Raw genomic sequence first — 12,500 nt, forward strand, 5'->3', positions numbered from 1 at the left:
GACAACGTATATCGTTAGGTTCCCAAGTTGCATCGTTCCCAACGTGCAGGTCTAGTTGTAACTGAATGCCTGGATAACTCCTACACAGCACAGTGCATACAGAGAGAGAGAGAGACACCTACACAGCACAGTGCATACAGAGAGAGAGAGAGGAACAAGGACTCACGAAGTAGACGGCCCCGAAGCTGCCATGGCCGATCTCGTGCAGGTCGCAGAAGACGTCCTCGGGGTCGTCCTTGAAGAAGAGGTCGGAGGTCGCCTCGGCGTCCCGGGCCCCTCCCCCTTCCGCGTCGACGACGGCATCATGTGGCGGGGGCGGGCCGGGCGCGGCGCGCGGCCGCGCTGCTCACACACACACTGCTGCTGCTGCTACCGCCACTGGGCGACGATGGACCCCGCATTGGCCCCCTGGACCTGGTGGTGGGGAGGACACACACACACACACACAGGGGTTCAATGATGATGGACCCCGCATTGGCCCCCTGGACCTGGTGGTGGGAAGTAGATTATCCTAGGTCGCTCAACGGAGCCAAGACAGGCCTTGTTTACAATGTGACACGCGGCAGGCCAACAGCACACACACCAAGGCCCGCCCCTGCTCGATCATGATTGGCAGAAGGCCCCTCTCTGTCCTGATTGGATGGAGGCTGGGACACCTAGCCAAAGGTTTTTTTTTTACCCCCAGGGGTTAACTGTGGACAGGGAGGAACTCCTTATAATGGTCAGTGTTGTAATATATACAACATGCTGTGTATACTTGTACATGGTAGTTGTACGTGAATATACAATGTACTTGATAATGTATTGTGTATACTGCCTGGAGAGTAACAGACTGACTTTCTAGTTAGCCACTGGAGCCATCTCAGAGAGCAAGTTCAAGGTTATTGTTATGTCTCAGTGGCACGTCATGAGGACATGTGGATCCAGAGCTATATATGTGCTGTATTAATGTAATAAACTTTGTGAGCGTCTTAGCGTGATACTGTCTGGTGTCACGCCGCCGAACCAAGGAAATATTCAGCCGGGTCGGACTCGTCACACACCAACCTCAGCCTACACACACAGGACCGGTCTGTCAGAACCAGACGAGGGTCCAGTACTTAGTAAATAGTATCATAACAGTCAGCACACTCTATAGTAGGGAGCATTATCACAACAAAACAAAAAAAGAAGTGATACGACATTTGAATTAAGTGAAATCAGAGAAAGAGAGAGATGGAGAGAAGACAGACAGACAGACAGACAGACAGACAGACAGACAGACAGACAGACAGACAGACAGACAGACAGACAGACAGACAGACAGACAGACAGACAGAGTTGGGACATGGTGTTGTGTACATGATGTGACTTGACGTTAAAAATGTGATAAAATTGACAATTCAAATCATAAAGTGGAATGAAAGATCACCGACAGGAAGAGTGAATGCAGGCCCTGCCAAAAAAGATTGCATGGATGCACATAATTATTGACACACACACACACACACACACACACACACACACACACACACACACACACACACACACACACACACACAGCTTAAATGGGTCAATGTTGACCGTTGTCCAGACATACTGATATGATCTAACCTTTTAATCACAGACAACATGCACTGCTTCCAGGAATCTCCATATCTCTGTGTGCGCGCGCATGCTTGTGCGTATGTGTGCGAGCGTGTGTGTGTGCGTGTGTGTGTGTGTGTGTGTGTGCGTGAGCGTGTGCATGTGTGTGTGTGTGCGCATGTGTGCGTGTGTGTGAATGCGTGCGTGCTCAACATTGCCATATGAAGGCAGATCAGTGGATGGTTGCTCATGCGAACATGCCACGCCGTCACACACACACACACACACACACACACACACACACACACACACACACACACACACACACACACACACACACACACACACACACACAGAACAGCTGAAGCTGAGTCACTGGGTTCATCATATAAATACATAATACATGGACGTACACGCACACACACACGCAGTCACACGCAGACACATGCACGCACGCACACGTGTGTCTGCGTGTGTGCAGACACACGTGGGTGGGTTAACTGGAGCAGGGTATCAGGCCGTAAACACGCTTGATGGCCTGGCGGCATGCAGCGCTTGCGAACGTGCCATCCTTCTGCTACAGCTGTGTGTGTGTGTGTGTGTGTGTGTGTGACGTGTGTGTGTGTGTGACACGTGTGTGTGTGACGTGTGTGTGTGTGCGTGTGTGTGTGTGTGTGTGTGTGTGTGTCTGCTGCTTGCATCAGCCCACCCCCTCTCCACAGTTCTCTGTGTGAACTCTCTGGTTATTCCTGAAATAAACCAATAAATAAATAAAGATATGATGCAATCCTTTGCACGTGGGCTCATCTTAAAATCGTCTCATATAAGCGTCCAAAAAGAAACGTTTTGTCTGTGTCTCTGTGTCGTTTACACGACAGTCAGTCAGTCCCATTTCAAAATGTAACTAATTCAGCAGCAGTATAACAACAGCGTTTTCTCTCAGTCAGTTGGTTCTTCATATCCATGTGAGTGAAGCGGCCGTCAGGATGACATGTTTATTTATCAAACACAGTTCTTATGTGAGGCCATCTAAAATCCCCTCCTATGGGGATTACTTACAATGCACATATAAAAGGTCCATGAACCAGTGGACTTAGCGCCCCCTACTGATATTGACGTCAGACTTCGGTGCTCTGTCTATTTGACTTTGTGTGTGTTGATGTCAGTATGTCAGTCAGTCAGTCAGACAGTCAGTCAGTCAGACAGACAGACAGCAATCTCTGTGAGGACGACTGAGTGAGTGACAGCGGTCCAAGCACCTTGGCTGGTAATCCAGTCTGGCAGTGTGGCCGCGGGTTCGACTCCCGATCCCGACGGCCTTTACTGCATGTCACCCCCCCCCCATCTCTCTCCCCATTTACTGTCAGCCTACTGTCTGTCCCTCTATAAACAATAATAAATACCATTTACTGTCAGCCTACTGTCTGTCCCTCTATAAACAATAATAAATATTGGCATCAAAATGTACTTAAAGTACCAGAAGTAGAAAGTACTAATTTTATGTAGAATGTCCAATTTCAACTTTTCAAAAGTATATACCAATATTTTCTACAAGCTCTACATATTATCTACGAGCTCACAATGTGGCGTATCGCGACGCATTGTGAGCTTGTAGATCTGCTATTTTCAAAATCCTGAAATGTATACAGGTATAATATAGGGCTGAGGTCGTAATCGTATGTTTTATAATAATAATAATCCAAGTAACTAATGTTTTAAAATAAGTGTAGTTGAGTAAAAGTACAATATTTGCCTCCGAGATGTACAGTGGAGTAGAAGTAAAAGTACTGGAAGTTGGAAATACTACCGAATACTGAAAGTACAGTATTTAACTAAATGTACTCTGTTACTTTTACTCCACTGACGAGTGAACCACGGACGACAGGAAGCTGAACCACGGACGACAGGAAGCTGAACAACATGAGCAATAAGTCACATCACGTGTATTTCATCTTCCTCCCGGGAGGACTGTTAGTGTGCTCATCCCTCGCTTCCTTCCTCCTTCCCTCGCTTCCTTCCTCTCCTCCTCTCTCCTTCCCTCGCTTCCTTCCTCTCCTCCTCTCTCCTTCCCTCGCTCCACAGACTCCTCTGGGATTGGACGGGGGGGGCGAAGTGATGCAACGAGTTGACAACAGGCTGCGACGCGCTCGACCCGAGCTGCCACGGAAATTCCAATAAATATGGTCGTTATGCCAATTCCTAAAATTCTCCGTATATACACACACGTGTGTAATCTTGTCACTGCATGTAAAACGTCTATGTTTTCTCATGCCAATGAAGCTTGAATTGAATCGTTTCACCAGGAGGCTGGTATGTACAGTATGACAGATATCTGACAAGTGAAAACAAGATTTAACTCACTTGGAACCACCTTGGATGTGCGTGTATTGTGGCTCACCTGGTCTCTCTCTCTCTCCCTCCTATAGGCCGACTGAACTCAAACCCAAACCCAGCGCTTCATCGTCATCCCCAGTTCCTGCTTTACTGAAGCACGTGATCGGCCATATGGACCGATATTCACTCTGATCGGTAATCAGCATTTACCCTTATCTGTGATCGGTAATTTACCCTATCTGGAGAAACTGATCTTTTACACCATTTAAGTGGTATAAATGTCAATCAGATATAGAGCATATTATCATTTTGCATTTTTGTGACAGGCCTACCCCCCCCCCCCCCACACACACACACACACACACACACACACACAGGAACAGTTTTGACATAATAATTTTGGGAACATAAAAAATTGCAACATTTCACAAGATCAGTATCGGACCTATCGGTATCGGCCAATCATAAGAAGACCTATCAGGTATCGGTCCCAAAAAAGCTGATCGGAGCATCCCTATAGTCCCTATAGCGATGACATCATGTGTCCCTATAGCGATGACATCATGTGTCCCTATAGCGATGGCATCAGGGAACGACAGTTTTCTACCTCTGGTCTGCTTTGAGGCAGGAGGACTCCAGATGTAACCTCATTGTCAGCTCTGTATAGCAGTGGCTACAGTGACCCCCAGCTGTGTGTGTGTGTGCAGGTCACTATGGATCAATGAATGGCAGTGTGTGTGTGTTGTCGGGACACAGCTTAAACTGGGATTATGGACCTGTGCGTGCGACCAGTGATCATTGAGTGTCATCCATCATGACTGTGTGACACTGACTGTACCTGCATGCGTGACAGCACGGTAATGCTGTGTGTGTGTTATCCTGCGTGACAGCACGGTAATGCTGTGTGTGTTATCCTGCGTGACAGCACGGTGATGCTGTGTGTGTTATCCTGCGTGACAGCACGGTAATGCTGTGTGTGTTATCCTGCGTGACAGCACGGTAATGCTGTGTGTGTTATCCTGCGTGACAGCACGGTAATGCTGTGTGTGTTATCCTGCGTGACAGCACGGTGATGCTAGTGTGTGTTACTGTGGCGTGACAGCACGGTGATGCTAGTGTGTGTTACTGTGGCGTGACAGCACGGTGATGCTAGTGTGTGTTATCCTGCGTGACAGCACGGTGATGCTGTGTGTGTTATCCTGCGTGACAGCACGGTGATGCTATAGTGTGTGTTATCCTGCGTGACAGCACGGTGATGCTATTGTGTGTTACTGTGGCGTGACAGCACGGTGATGCTAGTGTGTGTTATCCTGCGTGACAGCACGGTGATGCTGTGTGTGTTATCCTGCGTGACAGCACGGTGATGCTATAGTGTGTGTTATCCTGCGTGACAGCACGGTGATGCTAGTGTGTGTTACTGTGGCGTGACAGCACGGTGATGCTAGTGTGTGTTATTGTGAATGGGATTGTCAGAGGCAGTGAGTCGCAGTAGTATTTGGCATAGGTGAGAATTAATGAGAGTGTATTGTGTGTGTGTGTGTGTGTGTGTGTGTGTGTGTGTGTGTGTGTGTGTGAAGGGGGGGGAGGGTAGATGGTGTAACCTCACTGAACTCAATTCGTTAGAAGAAGTGATCTTGCGAGGTATACTGCTGATTGCAAGCGTGCATGCGTGAACAACTGCACATGCACACACACACAGTCAAGAATGTGCACGTGCACGGTGCTGGATACGTGCTGTGTGTGTGTGTGTGTGTGTGTGTGTGTGTGTGGGGGGGGGGGGGACCTCCTGGGAGTCCATTACTAATTGATGTGCCAACAACGTGTTGCAGAGAGAGAGAGAGAGAGATGCTGAATATTCTATGTCTCTGACACACAGCAGGTCGATAATAACCTCACCATGCACAGTTTACACACACAGCGAACACCAGCAGCCCAGGGTGGTTAAACCCCAAACCAGTGGTTTCTCAAAGTGTGGTCACTTTGAGAAACACATCATACAAGGACCCCCAGGGGGGTCCCATGGGTTTATTCAGAGGGGGGTCCTTGACAAGAAAAGGTTTGAAAAGCGCTGCCCTATAACCATCCTAAGCCTTAAAGGAGAATTCCATGCTAGAAGGCTTTCTTATACCTTTCTTTGTAGTTGTTACGTCCCCACCAAAGAGGTCCAGGTGTTATGTTGTGCAAAAGCTCCTTATTGGCTATTTCCCCTACCATAAGCCCTCAATGAATTGCATTGAATTGAATGGGATGTATGGGGTGTTGTGCTAATTTGCTTATTTCCATCAAAATAAGTAGTAAAGTGTGCCGCTTGGGATATTATTTACATTATGAAGAGAGATAAACAAAGAAATTATAATTTTGAGCGATGGAAATAAGCGAATTAGCACAACACCCCATAGCCCCATTAAATTCCCATTAAATTCAATGCAATTCATGTAGGGCTTATGGTAGGGGAAATAGCCAATCAGGAGCTTTTGCACAACATAAAACCTGGACCTCTTTGGTGGGGACGTAACAACTACAAAGAAATGTAAGAAAGCCTTCTAGCATGGAATTCTCCTTTAACACTGGGGTGTCTGTGAGGTCTGTGAGCTCTTTCTGACCCATTTCCAGATCTTTAAGTTGATTATCTTTATTCTAAATATTCGAATCAAATCATCTCTGTTTTTTGGTTTTGTTCATTATTTTTATTTGAAACATTTTCTAAATATGAAATTTAGCAAAGTGAGTTTAACTTCTTTAACGTTGTTTAATGCAATCATATAGGACTTTTCTTATTGGATGTATGGGCTGTCAATCGTATAGGAATAGGTCTTATTGGATGAAAGGGCTGTCAAGTCCAGCAAGTAGTATTTTGCCACTCAGTGGGCGTTCCTGCATAACATCCGGGTATGATAATGATGTCATACACATCATGCTCTCTATATTCAGCGTCTTTAACTAACCCTCGTGTGCTTCATTGTATAACGGTGCCATGTGCCCGAAGAATAGCCGATCTACAAGCTCACCGACACTAAAGCCTACACAGATGTACGGATATACAGATCAGCCCCAATTGACATGTGGGCCGTGGGGCAGAGCAAAAAGACCGTCTGCAGCGCTGTGGGCCTAATCTCTGTGAGGACATTGGATGTACATGCACGCACACACACACGCACGCACGCACGCACGCACGCACGCACGCACGCACGCACGCACGCACGCACACACGCACGTTAAAGAAGGGTAGGAAGATGAAGCTCTCTCTCTCTCTGTCTCTCCCTGTAGCTTATCTCATACTCCCTTCCTCACTACGATACTACGCTCCCCATGTCCTCTTCACCTCTCTCTGTCATTCTCTCTCTTCTTTTCTCCCATATGTGGTGAAAAATAATAAAGGAAAACATCTTTGATGAGGAAGAGGGGAGGGGGACGTGTTTTCCTTCCCCGGATCGCTCCGTTAACCCCCCCCCCCACACCCCCCCTCCCCCCCCACACCCCCCCTCCCCCCCCACACAAACCCCCCCCCCTCTCTCTCTCTCTCTCTCTCTCTCTCAGGGTTTGTCTGAATTCTATTTGAACTCTGTGGAGAACCACTGATCATCCATACCCAAGATAATGTGTACGTGCGCACATGTGCATGCATCTTGTGTTGTGCGACAGCGTTAGTGTGTGTGTGTGTGTGTGTGTGTGTGTGTGTGTGTGTGTGTGTGTGTGTGTGTGTGTGTGTGTGTGCGCGTGTAGCCTGCGGCTTTAGCAGCTTACTGGCCCTCCTCTCAGCTTTAGACAGGAATTAGGCAGACTGTGGGAATTCTTACTGGGATTCAAACTGCAGGCTCTAATCACAAACGAGAAAGCGTGTGTGTGTCTGTGTGTGTGTGTGTGTGTGTGTGTCTGTGTGTGTGTGTGTGTGTGTGTGTGTGTGTGTCTGTGTGTGTGTGTGTGTGTGTGTGTGTCTGTGTGTGTGTGTGTCTGTGTGTGTGTGTGTGTGTGTGTGTGTGTGTCTGTGTGTGTGTGTGTGTGTGTGTGTGTGTGTGTGTGTGTGTGTGTGTCTGTGTGTGTGTGTGTGTGTGTGTGTGTGTGTGTGTGTGTGTGTGTGTGTGTGTGTGTGTGTGTGTGTGTCTGTGTGTGTGTGTGTGTGTGTGTGTGTGTGTCTGTGTGTGTGTCTGGGGGAATATGGCTGTGGGGGCGGGGGTGTACAAGCACGTGTATGCATGACATGTAGGAAAAGAGAGAAGAAGCATTGCGTAATGACTCCAGTTCTCCTAGCGTTCCCCTGACGTGAAATTACACAGTGGAATTACAGCTTTTGCGGTGGTTCGTGTTTTGTGTGTGTGTGTGTGTTTATGTTTGTGTGTGTGTGTGTGTGTGTGTGTGTGTGTGTGTGTTTATGTGTGTGTGTGTGTTTATGTTTGTGTGTGTGTGTGTGTGTGTGTGTGTGTGTGTGTGTGTGTGTGTGTTTATGTGTGTGTGTGTGTGTGTGCAGTGTGTTTGTGTGTGTGTGTGCGTGCGTGTGTTGCATGCTTTCGTAGAGAATATTAATTTCTTCTTAAACAGATCAGGGACCCCATAGGAAACACCCCCCCCCCCCCGCCCACACGACCCCCCCCTTCATCAAATCCTCCGTCACCCAAAGCCAAAGGGAATGAGAATAGATATGATCTCATGACGTGGAAACCCCAACGAACACCAGGACCCCCTGGACTGGAGAGAGCGCCACCGCCCGGTGACATGCGCGCGCCCACAGCCGCGTGAGAGGAAATGGGTCAAGCTCTGCATTAGCCCATTCTGAACGGGAAGGCCTTTTGGTGTTTATAGCATCATGTTATGCTTTAGCTATTGAAAAATAGCAGATCTACAAGCTCATAGCGCGCCACCGAGTGGCGCGCTATGAGCTTGTAGGTCTGCTATTTTCTTTTGAAAAATGTGGCGCAAATCTTTGAATATATTATTCTTTCAGAATTCAGAGCGAATGTTTTTTTACTTAAATATTTGCTTCTGGGGGCCAAAAACATATATAGTTTCTGGGGGTCTGTGACATGAAATATTAAGATATAGAAACATAGAGATATTTCAGAAAACTGTCAGGATTCAGAAGACATTTTCTACATTTCGACGGGAGCCCCTTTTGGTGTTTTAACTTATAAGCATTATGTTATACTTTAGCTATTGAAAAATAGCAGATCAACAAGCTCGTAGCGCGCCACCGAGTGGCGCGCTACGAGCTTGTAGGTCTGCTATTTTTGAAAAATCGTAAAAATGTGGCAAAGATATATATATATATTCTTTTTTTCTTTCAGAGCAAACGTTTTTTCATGTCGACGTCAGGTCTAAATGGTTTAATACCGAACGTCAATACGGGGAGCGGTTGGAACGCACGCTGCTGCTCCTTGCATGGAGGCGACGCGATACGGTTACGATGGCTGCCAGGAGGCGACGCGATACGGTTACGATGGCTGCCAGGAGGCGACGCGATACGGTTACGATGGCTGCCAGGAGGCGACGCGATACGGTTACGATGGCTGCCAGGAGGCGACGCGATACGGTTACGATGGCTGCTAGGAGGCGACGCGATACGGTTACGATGGCTGCCAGGAGGCGACGCGATACGGTTACGATGGCTGCCAGGTGACGACGCGATACGGTTACGATGGCTGCCAGGTGACGACGCGATACGGTTACGATGGCTGCCAGGTGACGACGCCATACGGTTACGATGGCTGCCAGGTGACGACGCCATACGGTTACGATGGCTGCCAGGTGACGACGCGATACGGTTACGATGGCTGCCAGGTGACGACGCCATACGGTTACGATGGCTGCCAGGTGACGACGCGATACGGTTACGATGGCTGCCAGGTGACGACGCCATACGGTTACAATGGCTGCCAGGTGACGACGCCATACGGTTACGATGGCTGCCAGGTGGCGACGCGATACGGTTACGATGGCTGCCAGGTGACGACGCCATACGGTTACAATGGCTGCCAGGTGACGACGCCATACGGTTACGATGGCTGCCAGGTGACGACGCGATACGGTTACGATGGCTGCCAGGTGACGACGCGATGCGGTTACGATGGCTGCCAGGTGACGACGCGATACGGTTACGATGGCTGCCAGGTGACGACGCGATACGGTTACGATGGCTGCCAGGTGACGACGCGATACGGTTACAATGGCTGCCAGGTGACGACGCCATACGGTTACGATGGCTGCCAGGTGACGACGCGATACGGTTACGATGGCTGCCAGGTGACGACGCGATGCGGTTACGATGGCTGCCAGGTGACGACGCGATACGGTTACGATGGCTGCCAGGTGACGACGCCATACGGTTACGATGGCTGCCAGGTGACGACGCGATACGGTTACGATGGCTGCCAGGTGACGACGCGATACGGTTACGATGGCTGCCAGGTGAATTACTGCCACGTGATTGATGCGTTTCCTCGTTGACGGACAAACACAGAGACTTTCGTGGGTTGGTGCATGGGGGGGGGGGGGGGAGGGGAAGGGGGGTGGGGGTAGCTTGCAAAGGACATCAAAGCTCTCTCTCTCTCTCTCTCTCGCTCTCGCTCTCTCTCTCCTCACAGAATTATTGACCCACTGTACTGTGTTTGACTCATGCAGGAGCCAGATTTGCGGATGAGTCTGTCTGTGTGCGCGTGTGTGTGTGCGTGTGTGTGTGCGCGTGTGTGTGTGTGTGTGCGTGTGTGTGTGCGCGTGTGTGTGTGTGTGTGTGTGCATGTGTGTGTGTGCGTGTGTGGCACATTATGCACACAGATATCCTTATGGCCGTACATTACATTGACTCCATGTTCACTTTTCATTCCAACAGTGACGTATAAGTTCCCTTTGGGATAAATGCTACTCACGGGGTCAACAACAACAACACAGCATCACTAAATCAAACCGCCTGGTAATCTAAGAGCCGTCGATGAAGCAACACTAACAGCATATCCGTTACTAATTACTAATCATCATCATAATTCAGTCAATGTCTGTCTGTCTGTCAGAAACACCGCCGCTATACGTCCAACCAGGGAAACTCCCCCCTGTCAGGTGTAAAGGAGCGACTTGGACTCCTCATGCATGAAGGAAGCATGAGTTCAAGTCCGTTGCTCTCCCCAGGTTGGCGGAGGGTGTGTAGAGCCCAGGATCACATTAGATGATTGACACAGGGGTGAAAAATGGGTTACAAAAATCGTGAAAAAAAAGAAAAAAGAAAGATAACATGATCTCAGGAATGGAGTTGTGTGTGTGTGTGTGTGTGTGTGTGTGTGTGTGTGTGTGTGTGTGTGTGTGTGTGTGTGTGTGTGTGTGTGTGTGTCTGCAGGCGTACTAGCGCCACCTACTGCCTTACCTGTAGAGGAACGGGTAAAAGGTTTCTCTCTCTGAACCTCAGGGAGAGTCTAGAGCTGACCCCGCTGACCCCTCATGGTTGGAAGAACACCTGAGAGAGAGAGAGAGAATTTGTTATTGTTTATTTATTTTCATTGTTACTGTACTTGTTGTTCATTATTGTTGGGATGTTTGTTGTTGTCTCTGTGTGCACAATGTTGACTTTTGTGTTATCATCCCAATGAAGCCTTTTGAAATTTAAATTGAATTGAGAGAGAGAGAGAGAGAGAGAGAGAGAGAGAGAGAGAGAGAGAGAGAGAGAGAGAGAGAGAGAGAGAGAGAGAGAGAGAGAGACAGAGAGACAGAGAGACAGAGAGACAGAGAGACAGAGATTTTAATTTGATTTTAAAAAGGTCCTTTATTACGCACTGCCGGATAATACAGATCAAAACCAGGATCTTAACTACATGCCAGTCTTGGATATTATACATAATCACAAAAAGAATAAAAACCAGCCTTTAAAAAAAGGATCAAAAGGTGAAGAGAAGTTCATCCTCGTCCACTGTGCACAATACTCTGTTGCCCATTTTACATTTAGAGAGAGAGAGAGAGAGAGAGAGAGAGAGAGACCTTTAACGAAGCCTTTATTTAATCTTCTGTGTACACTCACATATTCTTCAGGACATTTCTAGAAATGACATGCTTTGGGAACTCACAATAATATTAAGAAAACATGTTTTTTTTCTCTTCTCTTATAAAGAGATAAAACCAGTGATTCTTGCTCAGTGCTACACAAGAGGTTCTCATGTCCACATCACATCTCAACCAACTGATCTAGACGGAAAATCAGTTTATAGGCAAACTCTATTCTGAGACCAGCTGTTATCAGTCCTTTTGCCATGAGAGAGAGAGAGACAGAGACAGAGAGATATCTGTGATTGTGCTTTGGCAACACTTGTAAAATGTCATGCCAATAAAGCCTGTTGAATTGAATTGAATTGAATTGAATTGAGAGAGAAAGAGAAAGAGAGAGACAGAGAGAAAGAGAAAGAGAGAGACAGAGAGAGAGGGAGACAGAGAGACAGAGAGAGAGAGACAGAGAGAGAGAGAAAGAGAGAGACAGAGAGAAAGAGAAAGAGAGAGACAGAGAGAGAGAGAGACACAGAGAGAGAGAGACAGAGAGAGAGAGAGAGAGAGAGAGAGAGAGAGAGAGAGAGAGAGAGACAGAGACAGAGAGAGAGAGACAGAGAGACAGAGAGAGTAGAATGACTGGTTAG

The 12,500-nt window shown here is 47.9% G+C and overlaps 1 protein-coding gene across 1 annotated transcript in view; it reads right to left on the reverse strand.

Moving 5' to 3' along the window:
* The window catches only part of taok3a (TAO kinase 3a), a 109,536-nt gene that overhangs the window by 58,528 nt on the left and 38,508 nt on the right, over positions 1-12,500 (reverse strand). Inside the window, 3 exon segments of the mRNA XM_080755703.1 lie at positions 167-274; positions 277-414; positions 11,246-11,335. Coding sequence (XP_080611829.1) covers positions 167-274; positions 277-306 — 138 coding nt within the window. The 5' untranslated portion in view covers positions 307-414; positions 11,246-11,335.

This window comes from Protomyctophum bolini (genome assembly GCF_963924005.1).
Source record: "Protomyctophum bolini genome assembly, chromosome: 22".
In the NCBI taxonomy this organism is placed as follows: Eukaryota; Metazoa; Chordata; class Actinopteri; order Myctophiformes; family Myctophidae; genus Protomyctophum; species Protomyctophum bolini.